Below are 20,339 nucleotides of genomic sequence, written 5' to 3'. Positions count from 1 at the left end.
CCAATGCTGATGGGTGGAGACTTAACTACTGTGACTCACTCCTGCTCCCTTCCCTCTCCATAGACTTCTATGTAATCTCAGTGAGGTTTTCTCCATCTTGCTAGCAAGATGGAATTTGGAAGGATAAAAAAAGAGTAAAAAATAGATCAGGAAGGAAGAAGGGAGGTCGATAAAAGCCATAGTAATTGGAGATAGAAACGCTTTCTTCTGATAAGATATATTACAAAGTTTCCTGTAGTCACTTGTAGTATTGAGTTATGATTTAAGGTATGTTAAAAAGTTAGGTGACCATTTAAAGGGAACTTCACCTCCTACACATACGGTATATGGCATATTCAGATAGGATATGCTGTGATTCTATAATGGTTGCAGAATCCCTACATATCACCTGAATACGTGAAAAAAAGGCCTACTTTAAATGAAAAGTTCACTAATAATCTATAGAACCAAATCCATAATTCTACAAAATAATTATGTCATATAATAGTGTAATAAGGTAAAGTTATGAGTTATAACAACACATCTCTGTCTAAAAGCAGGATATGAGAGAAGCAGAGCTTTGATATCATAGTATATAAATATCATATTATATAAGGCCGGAAAAAGACGCAAGTCCAACCTTTAAGAATAACATATAATTAGGTTTATATGGACTGGACCCATAGGAGTCTATAGACAGTCTATAGTATATCATGTCATACTATACTGTTGGCATTAATAGGCTGATCACTGTGTATATATCAATTAAATATTCTTACATATTGGGGCAGATTTACTTACCCGGTCCATTCGCGATCCAGCGGCGCGTTCTCTGCGCTGGATTCGGGTCCGGACGGGATTTATTAAGGTAGTTCCTCCGCCGTCCACAAGGTGGCGCTGCTGCGCTGAAAAGCATCGGAACGCGCTGGAGTTCACCCGCTCGGGCTGAGTGAAGGTAAGTGCAAGCTCCGCGCAAATTTTTTGTTTTAAATGCGGCGGTTTTTCCGAATCCGTCGGGTTTTCGTTCGGCCACGCCCCCCGATTTCTGTTGTGTGCATGCCAGCGCCGATGCGCCACAATCCAATCGCGTGCGCCAAAATCCCGGGGCAATTTAGGGGAAATCGGCGCAAATCGGAAATATTCGGGTAACACGTCGGGAAAACGCGAATCGGGCCCTTAGTAAATGACCCCCATTCAGTTCTAGTGACAGAACCTCCATAGGAGAAATGGATCAGGTGAATTCTATGCAATGTACAATGTTTATATTTGGTCATTAAGTTCCAAAACTTGAATGTCACCTGTCCTCAGATGGTACCCCATTTAACTAACTGCCCCCTGAGGTAGGGTATGAAAATTAACCCATTTACCTATAAAAAATCTCCTCTAAAGTTATGTGAAAATGAGGAGTTATATAATAAGTCGCTAAGTTTTTAACAAGTTAGGTTAGGTTCCAGGAGTATCTAACAGAACCTGATGTTATCCGAAAGATGAGAACCTTATCTTTATTACAACACCAGAATCATGTTTCTAGGTGTTATAGCTGCCTTTATCTACAGTTCCGCAGCACACAGAACCTGATTTTATCTGAAAGACGTAATCTTTATCTTTATTGTGACACCAGCAGCATGTTTTAAGGTTCTATAGAACCGAAGATAGGGATGTCTGAAGTGCAGTCTCTAAACTTGATTCACTAGAGGCAAAATATGACTCTTCTCATGCTCATTTTCTTTTATAGGCAAAAAGGTTGAGTCACCACATATAAGAGGGAATTTTAGAAAGGATATTTCTAAAATCTCATCATCTCATCATCAAAGTCTCATCATTCGTGCTTTCATTTTTTTAAATTTCATTTTAATTTGAGGCAAGTATATAATATACTTTTATTTTCTTTAATATGCCCTTAACTTCACAGAAATGTTTCTTATAACCTTACGGAATAGATCTCTTACCTTCTCTGATTTGTAACCAGCAGAAATTCCAAAATGTCTTTAGCCGGAGTCACGAGGAGGAGGCTCAGTATTTATAGTTCTGCCAGATGTGAGGTCACTAATCCTTCCCCCTTTCATTGAGGACAAACACAATGTAGCGCAGAGATAACTCCACCTTACACATTAACCAGCCCTGCTACTGTACCACGATAGGGATCTGCGTTCTCCTCTGTGTCCCTTATTCCTTCATCTCAGCAAAGATATAGATATTGGTGTTTTCCCCAGATACTATGGAACATGGGTGATGCCTTGTCTGAGAGCAGGATAGGACAACCCCGGGTTACATACAAGATAGGTTCTGTAGGTTTATTCTTAAGTTGAGTTTGTATGTAAGTCGGAACCGTATACTTTATAATTGTAACCCCAGTCAAATTTTTTTTGGTCTCTGTGACAATTGGATTTTAAAAATGTTGGATTGTCATATGAACCAGGATTATCAATAAAGCTTCATTACAGACACCTGTGATACCTGTTATAGCTGTTTATTGTAGCCTAGGACTAAAGTACAGTAATTACCAATATCCAGGGGTCCGTCTGTAACTAGGGGTCGTCTGTAAGTCAGGTGTTCTTAAGTAGGGGACCGCCTGTATAGTGAAACCTCTTAAAGCAAACTGATGGTCTTTTATAGGGGTGGTCTGCTTATAGGAAAATGTGTACAGAAAAGTATCCCATAGAGACAGGAAACATGTACAGTCCGTAAAACACACAAATAATGATGAAAGAGTGTTTTATGTCTGGTATCACACACAGGGGCACAACTACAGCGGTAGCGCCATAACACCTGCTATGGGGCCCACAGTGTCAGGGGGCCCCATCATCCAACCTGACACACTACAGAATGGAGGATGTGCACCTTTATATACATATTATGCTGCACATTGTACACCATGAAATGTATATAACAGGGCACATCATCCACAGTATACAACTGAGCCCACAGCACAGAGAAAATATGTATTTAACATATATGTGATGTGTATTTACTGTATGTGTGTATATATTCTGTATCTATGATGTGTATTTGCTGTATGTGACACTCACCGGCCACTTTATTAGGTACACCATGCTAGTAACGGGTTGGACCCCCTTTTGCCTTCAGAACTGCCTCAATTCTTCGTGGCATAGATACAACAAGGTGCTGGAAGCTCCTCAGAGATTTTGGTCCATATTGACATGATGGCATCACACAGTTGCCGCAGATTTGTCGGCTGCACATCCATGATGCGAATCTCCCATTCCACCACATCCCAAAGATGCTCTATTGGATTGAGATCTGGTGACTGTGGAGGCCATTTGAGTCCAGTGACCTCATTGTCATGTTCAAGAAACCAGTCTGAGATGATTCCAGCTTTATGACATGGCGCATTATCCTGCTGAAAGTAGCCATCAGATGTTACAGGGTACATTGTGCTCATAAAGGGATGGACATGGGCAGCAACAATACTCAGGTAGGCTGTGGCGTTGTACCAAGGGGCCCAAAGAGTGCCAAGAAAATATTCCCCACACCATGACACCACCACCACCAGCCTGAACCGTTGATACAAGGCAGGATGGATCCATGCTTTCATGTTGTTGACGCCAAATTCTGACCCTACCATCCGAATGTCGCTGCAGAAATCGAGACTCATCAGACCAGGCAACGTTTTTCCAATCTTCTACTGTCCAATTTCGATGAGATTGTGCAAATTGTAGCCTCAGTTTCCTGTTCTTAGCTGAAAGGAGTGGCACCCGGTGTGGTCTTCTGCTGCTGTAGCCCATCTGCCTCAAAGTTGGACGTACTGTGCGTTCAGAGATGCTCTTCTGCCTACCTTGGTTGTAACGGGTGGCGATTTGAGTCACTGTTGCCTTTCTATCAGCTCGAACCAGTCTGCCCATTCTCCTCTGACCTCTGGCATCAACAAGGCATTTCCGCCCACAGAACTGCCGCTCACTGGATGTTTTTTCTTTTTCGGACCATTCTCTGTAAACCCTAGAGATGGTTGTGCGTGAAAATCCCAGTAGATCAGCAATTTCTGAAATACTCAGACCAGCCCTTCTGGCACCAACAACCATGCCACGTTCAAAGGCCTCAAATCACCTTTCTTCCCCATACTGATGCTGGGTTTGAACTGCAGGAGATTGTCTTGACCATGTCTACATGCCTAAATGCACTGAGTTGCCTCCATGTTATTGGCTGATTAGAAATTAAGTGTTAACGAGCAGTTGGACAGGTGTACCTAATAAAGTGGCCGGTGAGTGTATATGGTGTGTGAATATACAATATGTGTGTGTATATGCTCTATATGTGTGAACAGGAGTGTATAAATGTGTGATTGTAACTAACATGTGTCAATATACAAATATGTATATATTGTATTCGGAGGCTGCTATGGGGCCCTGCTTCTGCTACTTACCCCCCTGATCACATCTGTATATTATAAAGAACCTGGCCCAAACATATCTTGTTCTCGTGACGTCCCAGCCCATGATTGTAACCATACAGTATGTAGTGTCTTCCTAGATCACCGCTTTCCCATCATTCTTTGCCAGGATCATTACACCTCTCATTCCTAGAAGGGCTTTTCCTCTTGTCACTGGTCCCCATAATGGTGACTCTATACATTGTCGTTGTGATCCCCTCTCTCTTTCCCAGCTGGGGGTCCGAAAGGGACTCCAGCCACCAGAGCCCCACCACCTTTACCAGCTTGAATGTCCAGAGCGCCTCCACAGAAACAGTTACGTTAAAAAAGTTTTGGACCAAGTGGCCGGCCGTGGTAAAGTTTCTTGTGGTATGTATTGGACACCAAGAGGGAAAATAGGGTGTTATTACTCTATATGGTATAAGAAATGGGGGAATGGGGGTAACAGGAGACTATTACTGTATACCGGACTTGGAGGAGGACACTGGGGTCATTTGGGCAGAGATAGATAGATAGATATGAGATAGATAGATAGATAGATAGATATGAGATAGATAGATAGATAGATAGATATGAGATAGATAGATAGATATGAGATAGATAGATAGATAGATAAGAGATAGATAGATAGATATGAGATAGATAGATAGATAGATAGATAGATAGATAGATAGATAGATAGATAGATATGAGATAGATAGATAGATAGATAGATATGAGATAGCTAGATAGATAGATAGATAGATATGAGATAGATAGATGATAGATAGATAGATAGATAGATAGATAGATAGATAGATAGATAGATAGGAGATAGATAGATAGATAGATATGAGATAGATAGATATGAGATAGATAGATAGATAGATATGAGATAGATAGATATGAGATAGATAGATATAGATAACAGATATAATGATAGGAAAAAGACAAATTATAGGAAATAGATAACTAGACAGATAGATAATAGATATATAGACAGGAAACAGGTGATTAGCAACTTCACCAGGGCAGTCAATCAAGGGGTATTAAAGGAAAAATACATCCTTTGCCCACAAAAGTCCACATGTAGTGGCCCTGGCAAATGGGTACGTTCATGCCATGTGACTGTAACATGATGTCATTGCCCTCTTGCTCAAGGAGAGGGTGTTCAGTGATTTGTGTTAATATTTAGAGTAGATAAGCGCATAGCTCTTACAAGGTGTAAACGAGTTGAAGGGAAAATTCATTGACTAGTAACATATTACTAGAGCAGGGCTCCTTTTTCCTTTGATCCTATGATTTATAAAAGATTACACGGGCAGTGACATCACACTGCACACTCACGCTCCACAGGTGGCTCTGTGCCAACTCCTACGAGCTATGTCCAGACATGTCCCGAATAATGACTACAGATACAGCTGGGGATTTATGATGGCAACATAGCGGATGTGATTACTACAGATAATTAGGACACACTTTAACCCTTGCGAATCTGCATGTAGATGACAGAGGACTTCCAAATTTTCCTGCTGCAGGGATTCTTTACTGCAAACACGGAGCCTCATGTGTGTGATCCTTCCCCCAAACCCTAATACTCAGAGATCCTAATAGGGTTTTATGCTTTGGTGTGAATTTAATTTTGTAACTTTATAGGTAATAAAACTTTCCTTGGTTATCCCAAACAAGTCCACTAGAATTGAATGGACGTATCCCACTAGGTTTTCCGTCTGGCTAGCCCGAAGTGGGCTGAGTGAAGGCACCCCACTATACTATAGACTATATTTACTACAGTCTCTGCTGGAAAACCGGTGGAGACTATAGATAAAAATTTCCCAAGGTCAGACTTGGTGAAGATGACTTGCCCCACAATGGGGCACACATACTTACCCGTCCAAGTCGCGATCCCCGATCTGGACTGTCCTATGATAATGCACTGTGCCGCGATTCACGTAGATCCTGTGCCTGATATCCTGCATGTGTCGCTTCCCCGCTCAGGTCTGCCGGAGTTCACCTTCTTCTTCCTGGTGCATGTAAGTGCTTGGCATGCGACACAATTTTAAAGTGAAATCCCGCGATTTTTCCAAATCCGTCAGATCGTCTGACGGCCCACCCGCGATTTCTGTCGCATGAAGGTCCGATCGCGTGCGACACAATGCCCTTTTAAATCCCTTTCCCAGCGGCGCGATCCCGAAAAATCTGAAAACCCGACGGAAATGCGTCCATGCGACCCTTCGTAAATAAGCCCCAATGTGTCTTTGTAACCTGCAGCCACATTCATAAAGGGAAGTGAAACCTGGGAGATAGTTTTAATAAAACATTTTGTGCTCACTTAATCCAGTTTGTGATGTTTCGTAGAAATATAGTCCATCACAGGGTTGGTTTGTCAGTAATATGTGACATATTTCACTTCATTTCCTCTTTGTCTCACCACGTGGTCGGGGAAACAGAAATGAAATTGCTGAAGACACCATCTATCTTAATGTCTTGTCATAATGTCATGCGATCCATCTATGATTTTAGGACATAGATATTAAGGGGAACCTGTTTTTTTCAACCTGTCAACCTTATACCATCAAGTTCTGAACTTTCCTATGGTGCCGCTCACTAAGTTTTCCGCTAAAAAGTCACTAGCTTGTAGTTTCTGTTTTTTTTGTATTCTACCCTTTTTTATTGTTATACCTGTATTTGGTCTATTGGATGTTATTCCTTGACCCTTGTTCACAAGGATGGCTGGACATTTTTCGGGGGCGGTTCGGACGCCTTACATGTAAATGCATTACTGTCATATTGTGCGAATGTAGTGCTGAATGTAGTCCGCATAAAAAGCTAATGGAAATGTTAACAAAAAAAGTTTAATCTCTCAAAACGGCTCAAAAACATATCTCTAACGCTGGAGTGGTAGAACAAACATGGAGAACTAGCAGCAGTCAAACAACCTTGAACTAAAACTTCAGTCTCTCGAATTATCAAAACTTGTTATTGGATCAGAGGTATATAATATATGAAAAGTATACACCGTATCAAAGAAAAATTATATATAAAATTAGATCTAAATTACAGGAGTCACCAGGGACTATAGGAAAGGGTAGACTGTGTTTCCAGAAACTTTTGACTATTGTTGGTGTCTCGGTATTGAAGCTCGGTGGATAAGATGTAATACCAGATTTTGCCGACATGAACAACATTTGGCATTTCATTCACGTAATACACGTTCCACCATCATGGAGTAAACCCCTCTACAATAATTCTTGTCTATGTGTCAGAAGCTTTACTTTCTATATCCATATACTGAACATGCCTTAAAAAGGAAACCAATTTTTACATAACAGAACATCAACTTATCAGGTAAGGAGTAAAGAGATCTGCACTCTGTCGGGTCCGGCTTGACTGGCACCAGGGCATCGTCCATAGTACTGGCCTTTGGCTTCACATTAACACCAGTGTATTCGGTAAACCTCAGAGAGGCGGCATTGTCCGGTCTTGTCTCCTTCTCATGTGGGTCCGAGCTGTATTGTGACCAGTGAGTGATAGACGCCCTTCATCTGTAGGAGCTGCTGATGTGTCCCCAGTTCTACCACTTTCCCATTCTGGATAACAGCGATTTTATCAGCGTTCTGAATGGTGGAGAGCCGGTGAGCGATGACGATACACGTGCGACCTTCCCGAGCTTTATCCAGAGCTTCTTGTACCACCTGAGGGGGAGAGAGAAATGTTATACTATGTTACACACCTAATGTACTCTATATAAACTACAATACATGACATAACACCAAGACATGCTGGGAAATACTCACACAGGCAGCCACTAACTACCCATGGTGACCTACCTCTGCCTCCTCCACATTTAAAACGTACCATGCTGATAGATTTGGAATTTGCACCATAATGTAATATATAAAAAGCAGCATAGCTGTGATCTGCTGCGCAGTTCTGTTTTACCTTCTCGCTTTCTGTATCCAGAGCAGATGTGGCCTCATCCAGTAGCAGGATTTTGGGTTGGCGGATCAGCGCTCTTGCTATGGCTATTCGCTGCTTCTGTCCTCCGGAGAGCTGCGTCCCCTTATCTCCGACACGGGTGTTATATTTCTGTAGGAGTGATAGGATGCATCAGTGACAGATTTATCTATGGTCACTCTGTTGAATATAAGGAAATGAGCCAAGTTACAGATGTGTCTTTCCTTGTGGCTACATATCGGGGCACATTTACTTACCCATCCTGACTAGTTCCCCCAAAGTGCATTGTCCGACCGGAATGCACTGTGCCGCGATTCACTAAGATCGTGCGCCCGATATCCTGCATGTGTCGCTTCCCCGCTCAGGTCCGCCGGAGTTCACCTTCTCCCTCCTGGTGCATGTAAGTGTTTGATCTTGCAACACAATTTGAAAGCTAAATCCCGCACTCAGTCCAAATCAGTTGGATCATCTGACGGCACGTCCTCCGATTTCTGTCACATGAAAGCCGGCACAGCTGCGCCACAATCCGATCGCGTGCGACACAATCCACAGTTACATACCTGTCACAGCGCCGCAAATCCCGAAAATGTCCGAAAATCTGACGAAAGTGCGGCTGCGAACCCTTAATAAATAAGCCCCATAATGTGTGTTTCCAAATGAGCAGCTTTTTAAGACAAAATGATTTTGTCACAATATGTACATGTGATGTAGATGTGTCTATGTGTTGTTGGTATGTGAGCTGCAATGTGTCAATTGTTTTGGTATCAATATTACATTCGTATCTGTATATGGAGTTGTTGGCCAAATTCAAAATATTTAGGGGCTATGCTAAAGCTACATACCATATAATTGTGAATGAATAGGATTTTGGAGCCATTGCAAGTTGACAAACAATTGTGCAAAAGTCACTTTGAAACCCTGGCCAAAAAGTAAGCAATAGAAAAGGGTTCTTGATGCTTATTGTCTTCAAAATCTGCTCATTCTGTGATTAAGACTTTGATGTGACCAATGCACTAAAATGAAGCAGGAAAGTCATAAAAACTTACATCAGGCAGTGATTCGATGAAGCTCTGGATATTGGCCGCCTTGGCCGCTCTTTCAATCTCTTCAAACGGCACCACCCGGCTGTTATCTCCATAGGCGATGTTCTCCGCTATACTACAGTCAAACAGCATGGGCTCCTGAGACACAATGCCCATCTGTGCCCGCAGCCACTGGATGTTCACAGTCTTCACGTCAGAGCCATCCACGCTCTAAAAACAGATTGCACTGACTTGAATGGAGTAGATAAGTTTCCATTGATACTGGATATTACCATAAAGACCTCAGTGAAATGATCTTTAATAGGATATACTTACCACCGCTCCATCCAGCGGGTCATAGAACCTCTCCAGAAGTTGGACTGTGGTACTTTTCCCACATCCACTGCTGCCCACTAGTGCCAGGGTTTCTCCCTTCGCCACACTCATTTCTAGGCCTTGTAGCACCTGCACCTCTGGTCGGGTTGGATAATGAAATTGAACTCCTTGGAATCTGACGTTCCCATCGCACTGAGACTGTAGTCAATGGGAATGATCAATAATGTTTCCATTAAAAAACTGCACATTTTTTTTATAATCCTAAATGACCCTTTTTTTTTTAATTTAATACAGGCAGTCCCCAGGTTACGTACAAGATATGTTTCATAGGTTTGTTCTTAAGTTGAATTTGTATGCAAGTCGAAACTGTATATTTGAGAATTGTAACTCCAGACAAAATTCTTTGGAGTTTCAAAATTTTTTGCTATAATGGGACAAAAGTCTATCAATAAAGCTTTATAACAGACACTTTACAGCTAATCAAAGCAGCCTGGGACTATAGTAACATCCAGAGATCTTCACCAAAGGTCACAGTGAGAGGTCCATCTTTAACTAGGGGTTGTCTGTAAGTCAGGGGTCCTTAAGTAGGGGACCGTCTGTAGCATCTTTTTTCAATTGCACCTCTTGCGCACAAGAGTACAGCTAGATCACTTTTTAGATTCACATTATTTTTAACATACTCTATAATGCGCATGATCACTTCAGCTCAGTCAAAAGATCTACTTACAGGTCTGTCCCCGGCCGTGCTGTAACTGTCTATAAGAGGCGTCCTCTCTAGTAGACTGAATATATAAGCTGCTGACGTCTTCGCTTTAGCATAGTCTGGAGCAAAGGAACTAGTTTCACCCAATGCCATAGCACCAAATACAATGGCAGAAAATACCCTGGAAAGATAAGATAGATATCAATTAGAGAGATGGATTGATATACAACTAGATCACTGTTCGTAAAGTACAGCATTTCCTTGAACTAGGTAAAATCCACAATTTTTATTAGAAGATTCCATCATGGATCTAAGCTAGCTCCTGTTCACACTGCCTTTTGTATTCTTATATTTTTGACCCTTTGCTTGTATTCTGACTATCCGTTTTGCCTTCGATTTTGTACTGCATTTGTCCTCTTGGCGTTGACATGTTTCTGGTGACCATTCCTCTCTGTTCTTTTGTCTTGCATGTGACTCCGTGTCTGCACTTTGGCACAGAAAGGAAACATCTCTAGCAATTGTTTAGCAAGTCGGCACGAACAGCTGCAAAGGGGTTTTAGTCTCAGGGACCGCTGTCTCTGTTTCTAAGCCATTCCTTGACCTTGCATAGCAGAAACTTTATTCCATGAAAAAAGTGTGAAGTTTCAGTGTTAAAATAAGCAAGGTTTTAACACTGCAACGTCGCACATTTTTCATGGAATCCTAATTCACCTTTGATTTTATTTGGACCCTGAAGTTCTGCCTCTTCCGTGACTAGATAGATAGATATGAGAGACATGTCTAGATTGATAAATAATGGGATAAATGGGTGGTTTAACAGATGGACTTACAAAAATACATTCTCCACACTTATGTGACCATAAGCCACCAGCCATGCCCCAAATCGGAAACTCCCGGCATAAGCGAAGAACATGATGGCTTGAGACAACCCAAACGTCACTCCATGGATGTGCGCTTTCTTAATGGCATTCCTAGGAGAAGAGACAATAAATTATTTGAGAATTATTAAGGCTACATTCACACGAACGTATGGGGGACGTATATACGGCTCTTATACGTCCCCCATACATTCAATGGCTTCACGGCGCCGTATGGGAGCGGTATGGTGCAGCACATGTGCAGCACCGTACCGTTACGTAGAAAGATAGGACATGTCCTATGTTTCTACGAAACACAGCGCCATACGTTGTGTATTCCTATGGAGAGGGTTCATCCCCTGGTCCTCTTCCTGGCGCCGCTGTATGCCCACCGTACTAGTCCGTATTATTTTCTGTGCTGTGTTTTGGGAAGGGGATAAGTACCCAAAGTATTTGTATTACATGATCACTTACTGGTAAGGTCCCACCAGTTTTTCTTCATACATCTCTTCAAACTTTGTCTCTCGTGTCAATGAGACCACAGTGCGAATGTTTTCTACAGCTTCTGTGGCGATCTATAATGGAAAGCATTACAGGCCTGACGCTATTAATAACATACACTGAGGTATGATTACACAGATTGGCAATACCTAACACTAGCTTCAACCAGCATGGTCACAACTACTGATAGATCCCCATAGACAGCGGACATAACTCACCTTTCCGGCTAATTCAAGTTCCTTTTTGTCCTTTATTGCATGCCCAGCAAAGGTTTTCATCTGAAGCAGTGCCGAAATTGCAATGACTGGTACAATGGCCAAGATAAGGAGGGTTAGCTGCCATCCGTAGATGAAAGATATAATTGTTGCGGTGCCTAAATTTGCAATGTTCTGACAGAGCAAGGCCAGTCTGGATCCAGTTGCCTGCAATACAGATAAATGTGATAAATCATGAATAACACTAAAACTTGTATGCTACTTATATGGTATAATAAAATAGGCAGAGTACTGTACTCCTGTCCCCTCCGTCTGGGACCATATTATCTTCTTTAAGATCAGCACTTACCCCCTGAACTTGAGAAGCATCAGTAGCCAGGCGGGTGGTTAAGGCACCGGTGCTATTCTTCTTGTCATCAAACCAGCCCATTTCCTAAAATGATGAAAGAAAGAAGAAAAACTCTGTTCACTAAACCCACAGTAAGGTCCTATTCAGACAGACGTGTTATGCAGACTGTATGAGGACTGTAAAATTCATCTCGACAACAGGTTTTATGACCTGAACTAACAGCATTATAGATACTTATTTTGCGGCGGCATTTGGTTATTAGACCCGCACTCGGATGGGATTGGTGACCATAACACGGACCTTATAACATGGATGCATTATGGCTGCCTGAATATGGTGTAACAGAATGTAGAATCTTCGGGTAAGAATGGAAATTAGAATTCCGGCGTTAGACTTTTTTGGAGCTCACAGGTGAGAATGACTGGCTGTATTAATGCCTAAACCCCAACCTAAAATCCCCCGTCCCACAAACCCCAAAAAAGAACCAGACACCGTATTGGAAGAAAAAAGGTGGGGGTCGGCCACAGCTTTATTGTTAACAGAAATTAAATCCCAGACCTGCGATGAAACCCAGACCCTTTCTGCCCAAATTCTCCTTGCATGCCGGGCCCCGCCTCCGCGGGGGCATGTCATAGTTGGTCTGTCAGGTGATCTGGGCTAAACCGAGAGGGTCAAAATTCCACCACAGGCCCAAGCTGTGACTACCAACAAACATCAACATGAAAATAACACTAAACAATAACATACACTTGAAATACCAATTACAACAAATACAAAAAACTAGGGAGGGTGGGCGGGAATCTCTTGATCGCGGAGCAGTCCAGAGAGGAAGGGCTGGCTCCGCGCTCAAGCATTAATACCCAGCAGACCACTGCCCCCAAGTGGCCAAAAAAGGCAACCAATCAGTGGCCCGGTTAAAGGGCAGCAGGAGGGGCTGCGCTCCTAGTGTATGGAGCACAGCCAGTCCTGTAGCCCCCAGGCTTAAACAGCCTGCGAGCTGGGCAGACTGGCTGTATTAATGCCTAAACCCCAACCTAAAATCCCCCGTCCCACAAACCCCAAAAAAGAACCAGACACCGTATTGGAAGAAAAAAGGTGGGGGTCGGCCACAGCTTTATTGTTAACAGAAATTAAATCCCAGACCTGCGATGAAACCCAGACCCTTTCTGCCCAAATTCTCCTTGCATGCCGGGCCCCGCCTCCGCGGGGGCATGTCATAGTTGGTCTGTCAGGTGATCTGGGCTAAACCGAGAGGGTCAAAATTCCACCACAGGCCACTAGGAGAACAGTGTACCCCTACACTGTGCTCCGACCCCCACACAAAAGGAATAAGGCCCTCTCAATGGCATCCTGGAGCCCTGATAGAAAAATATCAAGGCCGATCTCATTGAGATGGACCCCATCTTCCCGCATAAGGCCCCTATTGTCCCCTTCCAACTGCCTATGGCGAATGACTACCCCGCATCTCGACCGCACAAATCGGGCAACCCGCATGTTCAACATGCGACGCGCCCTTTCAATGGAATCGGGATTGCGGGCGCCATTCCAGATAACTCTGGGCACAATTTCGGACCACACTATCACCAAGTCTGAAAAGAAAGCTGAGAAACGCTCAATGTCCGATTTTATAACCGAAATCAACTCGGCCAGGCGCGTGGAGCACATATCATTTCCCCCGGCATGTATCACCAGCACCGTGGGGCCCGGTGAGGACCTGCTAATCGCCACGACCTCCGGCAGGACCTGGAGCCATTTCAAGCCTCTGACTCCCCTCCATGACAAATCAGCGTTGGTAAAGCCCAGGTTCAAACCTCCTGGACGCACAGCTGCTCTTCTCGCTGCCCAAAAAATATATGAATGGCCGACCAAACACACTTTCGGCCGACCGCCACCTAAAAGAAAGAAGAATTAATCCAACAGCAAATTCGGACGAACATAACGTTTGAAACAATCTGACTTCCACCTTCCAATCCGCATGATATCTCCGTCCGAAAGGCCGGCCGCATCAGCTGTTGTGGCCGCGCCAATGCGAAAAGAATGTGACCCGTATTCCGACGCTGGGACACCTACCGCCGCCAGCGCCTTCCGGAAAAGCGAAATAAATTGAAATTTTGTGAGGGGAGAACCATCTAGATGGCACAGGAAAGCTGGTGCTTTTGGGCGCTGCGCAATAAAACGACCCAAGAGCTGAAAAGGGCAAAAAGGGCCCCCTAGCTTACCCACTGAAAGCCAACACCCGGTGCCATATATGTCAGTTTTTGACTTCTTGACATGCACCTTAATGAAATCCCCCACCAAAAGAACGTCATCTTCACCTAAACTAGCGGTAGCGCGGCCCGATGAAGCCACCAACTCGCTCACCCGCAGTGCGCAAAAGAAAGCCAGCGCAAAACCGCATTGCAACAACAACGCCTCGAATGCAGAAGAGCACACATCCCCGGCTGCTATGCACAAGCGCTGCAGCAAAGCAAACGAAACCGGCCTGCGCGCGTCCCTGCGAACTGGCTCCTTCTCCCACCCCCTCAACAGCAATTTTATCTGTAAGTCCTTTGTAACATCTGGAATCCCCCACAATTTAAAAATAAACGACACCCCGGCCAGCCGTTTCTTAACCGCTGCGATAGACACACCTTCAGCGCGCAGATGAGCTATATAACGTAAAGTATTGACCTTGGCCACTGATACCCGCTCCCCCCGCTCCTCTGACAGCATGCTATACCACTCTCCCCACGCCTTACCATGGCTGTGCCACGTGCTTTCCGCCAGCGAGGTCTGAATCAAAGGAGTCAACAGCTCACCACTAGGTCCCACAGGAAAGGGGGGCAGGGGGACCCCTCCAGGTCCGCCAGGGGGTGGAAATCCCTGAAACGCTGCAGCTGAAAACGAGACAAAGCATCAGCAACCACATTAACCTCACCCGGAACATGCCTGGCCCTGAAGACAATGTTGAGCTGTAAACAACGTAACACCAGATGCCGCAGCAATGCTAAAACCTGCAAAGAACTTGACGTGAGGCTGTTCAAAGCTTGTACTGTACTCTCATTGTCAGACCAAAAACGAATTCTCTTATTCTCCATCTCACAACCCCACAGTTCCACCGCAACCACAATAGGAAATAATTCCAACAGTGTCAGATTTTTATTAAGACCCGTCTCCAACCACTGCGGCGGCCAACGTTCTGCCGACCACCTCTTGCCGAAGATGGCCCCATAACACACGGACCCAGCTGCATCAGTATACAACTGTAAATCCGCATTATCCATCTCCGGTTCAAGAAAAGCCGACACGCCTCTGTAATCCGTAAGAAAAGACCTCCACACCTTCAAATCGTCTTTTAGCACTGCTGTCAAACGAATATGATGATAAGGCTTGGTCGTCCCCGCAGTGGCCATAGACAACCTTCTTGCAAACACCCTGCCCATAGGAAAAATCCTACAAGCAAAGGCCAGCTGACCCAACAATGATTGTAGGCGCTGCAAAGTCACCTTGTCAGAAACCAAACAAAAATCAATGTCAACTCGTAAACGCTCCAACTTATCAGCCGGCAGACTGAGAGTCATATCCTTAGAATTTATCAAGATGCCTAAAAAGGTTAACTGGTGGGTAGGACCCTCAGTCTTCTCCGCCGACAAGGGAACGCCAAAATATCCTGCCAAATGCCGGAACAAATTCAACAACCTCAAACAGTCAGGCGCATCCTTCGCCCCCACAAATAGGAAATCATCCAAGTAATGGATGACCCAGTTCGAACCAGACTCCCAACGAACCACCCATTCTAGAAAACTGCTGAACATTTCAAACAATTTACAAGATATTGAACAACCCATCGGTAGGCACATATCAACAAAAAAGGACCCATTCAACTTGCACCCCAACAGATGAAAACAGGACGGATGCACAGGGAGAAGGCGGAAGGCCGCCTCTATATCCGATTTGGCCATAAGAGCCCCAGGGCCAGCCCTATTAACCAACAGGACCGCCTTGTCAAAAGAGGTGTAAGAAACCGCTACCTCCTCCCTGGGAATGCCGTCATTAACCGAGTCACCTGCTGGGTAGGAAAGATGATGAATCAGCCTGAATTTTCCCGACTCCTTTTTCGGGACCAAACCCAAAGGAGAAACCCGCAGGTTCTCAAAAGGTGGTGTAGAAAACGGGCCAGACATTCTGCCCATCTCCACCTCCTTCAACAACTTCTCTAAAACCAACGACTCATTATCCCTAACCGATTTCAAATTATCCGACAACTGCAAAACCGTGTTCGGCACAAATGGAATAACAAAACCGTGCGTAAAGCCATCAAGCAGCACCTTTGCCTCCTGCCTCAGATGGTAGCTGTCTAACCACGGTCGCATCCTTTGCACCAGCACCGGCGTCCTCCCCCTTGCCACCGGCAGCCGGTTTTGAGGGAGGTCTTTGGCGCTTGAAGCATCTGAGGGCGGAATGTGCCCCTCCACATATGGAGCATTCATGCTTGAATTTACAAGATGCAAAGAAGCGACAGTGGCCTTCATTGAAAAGCCAGCAGGATCCCGGACGTCTTGAAGCCGCCCCAGCCTGATTGCCCGAGACGGCTCCCGAAAGAAAGGGAGCCTGCTGCTTTTGCGACATCATAAATTGTATCCACACGTCAGTCGCCTTAGTCGCCCAACCCACCTCCGGCCTGTCTGCCAACCGGCGTCTAAACTCCTCATCATATCTCCACCAGGCCGAACCTCCATGTAACTTCTGGGCAGTATATATAGTATCCAGGTACACAAACAGGTCTTGTGCACATTCCGGCTTCTGCCGAACTATAACACTGGCCATCACCGCAAAAGCCTGCAGCCAGTTACCAAACGTCTTGGCCACCTTTGGCTTCTTATCCTCACCTTTTACCAAAAGTCTCACCTTATCAACCGTCAACTGTTCAGGCGAAATCAGCGTCCAAATATCAACATAGTCAAACTTAACAATTTTTTCCCTAAGGTCAGCCGCTACCCGTGTGCCCAATGGGGCTACACCACAAAAATAAGAGTCTCTGAACATAACACCAGCTGACCCCACCACATCAGGCGGCAACGTCGTCGCCCCTGGAGCAACACCAGCAGAACCAGCTTCCATCTTATTTAAAACAGCCCTTAATGCACCAACAACATCATCGCCTGCAACAGAAGATTTACGCCATGCATTATCACAAGGTAACTCACCAGCCGTAGCAGGGACCTGAGACACCGGAACAGGAGGAGGCGCCATTGGAGCGCTGGGTTGCGCAGCCGGAGGAGCCGTGGGAGCCACCCTTGCTTCATCCACCCCACGAGGGGAAGACGTGCGCTGCCGTCTCCTTGACCGCCTGTCTTTGGAGCGGGTGTACCCACCACTGGACGAGGACGAAGAGCGCCTGGAATATGTCCGGCCCCAACTGGATCTACCAGAACACCTACTGTCTCTACCCCGAGACCTGGACCGCCTCCTGCTTGCAACGGATGAGCGGGAAAAAGAACGAGCCGAGCGGGACCGGTGTCTACACCGTTCCCCTGAGCTGCTCGCACGAGATCCAGCCCTCGAGCGACCCTCGCGCTGCGGGAATATCGCGCAGCTGCAGGCGACGCTAGAGCGGCTACAACTTCTTACAGAACGGCCCCGCGGATCGCCGGCCACAGCATACCGGCCACCCGCGGGCCCACCATTAACATCTCCATCACTCGCCCCAGCGGCACATAACCCGGGGGGCAGTGGCGTAACTAGAGTCCACTGGGCCCCGGGACAAAATTCCTAATGGGGCCCCCCCTCCCCAACTATACCTAAAAAAAAAAAACCTCAAAACCCTTTCTGCTAACCGATATTTCAGTGATTATTACATATTCTGCCCCCCACAATGAATTATTACAATCTCCCCCCCACAATTAATTATTACATATTCTGCCCCCCCCCACAATGAATAATTACATATTCTGCCCCCCCACAATGAATAATTACATATTCTGCCCCCCCACAATGAATTATTACATATTCTCTCCCCCCACAATGAATTATTACATATTCTGCCCCCACAATGAATTAAATATACTCTCCCCCCACAATGAATTATTACATATTCTCTCCCCCCACAATGAATTATTACATATTCTACCCCCCACAATGAATTATTAAATATTATAACCCCCCCCCCACAATGAATTATTAAATATTATAACCCCCCCACAATGAATTATTAAATATTCTGCCCCCCCACAATAAATTATTACATATTCTCTCCCCCCCTACAATTAATTATTACATATTATCCCCCCCACACAATGAATAATTACATATTCTGCCCCCCACCCACAATGAATTATTACATATTCTACCCCCCACAATGAATTATTAAATATTATAACCCCCCCACAATGAATTATTACATATTCTCTCTCCCCCCCACAATTAATTATTACATATTCTCTCTCCCCCCCACAATTAATTATTACATATTCTCCCCCCCCCCACAATTAATTATTACATATTCTGCCCCCCCCCCACAATTAATTATTACATATTCTGCCCCCCCCCACAATTAATTATTACAATCTCTCCCCCCCACACAATGAATTATTACATATTCTGCCCCCCCCCCACAATGAATTATTACATATTCTGCCCCCCCACAATTAATTATTACAATCTCTCCCCCCACACAATGAATTATTACATATTCTGCCCCCCACAATGAATTATTACATATTCTGCCCCCCCCCACAATTCATTATTACATATTTCCCCCCCACAATTAATTACCACATATTCAGCCCCCCCCCACAATTAATTATTACATATTTCCCCCCCACAATGAATTACCACATATTCTTGCCCAAACCAACCCCCCCCCCCCCCCCCAATTAGTTATCAGATCAAATTAATGATTTTATAAAATAAGCCCCGTTAAAAAAAAAACCTATACTCACCTCTGGCAGCGGGTCCCGCGTCTTCTATCTTCTTGCCGCGGGCAGGCAGGAAGGGGTGCGCGGCAGCGTGATGACGTCATCACGCAGCCGCGCATCCCAGTTCATGGAGCGATGTGCGCCGGGGTTGTCTTCCGGCCACATCGCTCCAGTAATAGTGCTCGAGCGGCCGCTTACTGCCGCATCGAGCACTATTCAGTGACGGGCAGGAGCTTCCTGTCCCGACGGACGGAGGCCCCTGCCCGACTGACAGTGGCGTACAGACCGCGGTCGCCATTGAGACGGTCGTCCGGGCCCCCCCGTCCGATGGGCCCGGTCTCAATGGCGACCGCTGCGACCGTGGTCGGTACGCCACTGCCGGGGGGAAGTGGCGGGGGGGGCAAGGCTACTGGCTGTGACCCTGGCAGTGTGGTGTTATGTGTAGGCGACTGTGACGCCACTAAAACTTGCTGGGGCTGGGCTGTCTCCTGCGCAGGGGCAGGTGATATTACAGTAGAAGAACTGGCCCCCAGCCCAAACCACCTAGCTAACCTGCCAGGCTGTTTGGGCGGCGGGCCAGCAGGGGGAGCAGTTGCAACCTGCACTGTGCCCGGAGGCACAGCCAGGTTGTCCGGATGCGAGGATGCGAGAGCAGCAGTGCTCCGCATCCCCTCCCCGCCTCGCACGCGCACCTCCGCCGCTGGCCGAGTGCCAGCCGCAGCGGAGGCTCTTCTCCCGGACTTAGCAGAGCGCAGCGTGCGCTCTGCTGCCGGCGGCACCGAGGCAGAGGTCCGCGACGGACCCCGCGCTCGGCTCCTCGTCTTTATGGGGGATGGGCTAAGCCTGCACGGCGCACGACCGCGCCGTGCAGGACGGGCAGCTAACGGGGGCGTACGCGGAGCAGCCGACACAGGAGCAGAGGGCTCCGGCTGGACCAACAAGGGGGTCAGCCAGCCGGATCCCTCCCTCCTCAGCTTCTCCTCCAGTAAGGACAGTAAAACAGGGTCCGCCATACTTGCGGGGCCAATCTCTTGATCGCGGAGCAGTCCAGAGAGGAAGGGCTGGCTCCGCGCTCAAGCATTAATACCCAGCAGACCACTGCCCCCAAGTGGCCAAAAAAGGCAACCAATCAGTGGCCCGGTTAAAGGGCAGCAGGAG

The 20,339-nt window shown here is 45.9% G+C and overlaps 1 protein-coding gene across 9 annotated transcripts in view; it reads right to left on the bottom strand.

The window, feature by feature from the left end:
• Positions 1–20,339, bottom strand: part of ABCB1 (ATP binding cassette subfamily B member 1) — a 207,857-nt gene that overhangs the window by 31,131 nt on the left and 156,387 nt on the right. For 4 of the 9 annotated variants that reach the window (XM_072154254.1, XM_072154256.1, XM_072154255.1 and 1 more), the window contains 9 exons: positions 12,286–12,369; positions 11,940–12,143; positions 11,695–11,795; positions 11,194–11,334; positions 10,388–10,544; positions 9,661–9,858; positions 9,349–9,555; positions 8,288–8,434; positions 7,207–8,040 (listed from right to left, as the gene is read on the bottom strand). In XM_072154254.1, coding sequence (XP_072010355.1) covers positions 7,840–8,040; positions 8,288–8,434; positions 9,349–9,555; positions 9,661–9,858; positions 10,388–10,544; positions 11,194–11,334; positions 11,695–11,795; positions 11,940–12,143; positions 12,286–12,369 — 1,440 coding nt within the window. In that variant the 3' untranslated portion in view covers positions 7,207–7,839. Of the gene's footprint in view, positions 1–1,928; positions 1,983–7,205; positions 8,041–8,287; positions 8,435–9,348; positions 9,556–9,660; positions 9,859–10,387; positions 10,545–11,193; positions 11,335–11,694; positions 11,796–11,939; positions 12,144–12,285; positions 12,370–20,339 lie in introns of those variants that run through there. The other 5 variants (XM_072154257.1, XM_072154261.1, XM_072154250.1 and 2 more) reach the window with 4 other exon arrangements.

The sequence above is a fragment of the Engystomops pustulosus genome, chromosome 5 (genome assembly GCF_040894005.1).
Source record: "Engystomops pustulosus chromosome 5, aEngPut4.maternal, whole genome shotgun sequence".
NCBI lineage: Eukaryota > Metazoa > Chordata > Amphibia > Anura > Leptodactylidae > Engystomops > Engystomops pustulosus.
Note: the sequence above shows the minus strand (reverse complement) of the source record. Positions and strands in the feature narration are given on the sequence as shown.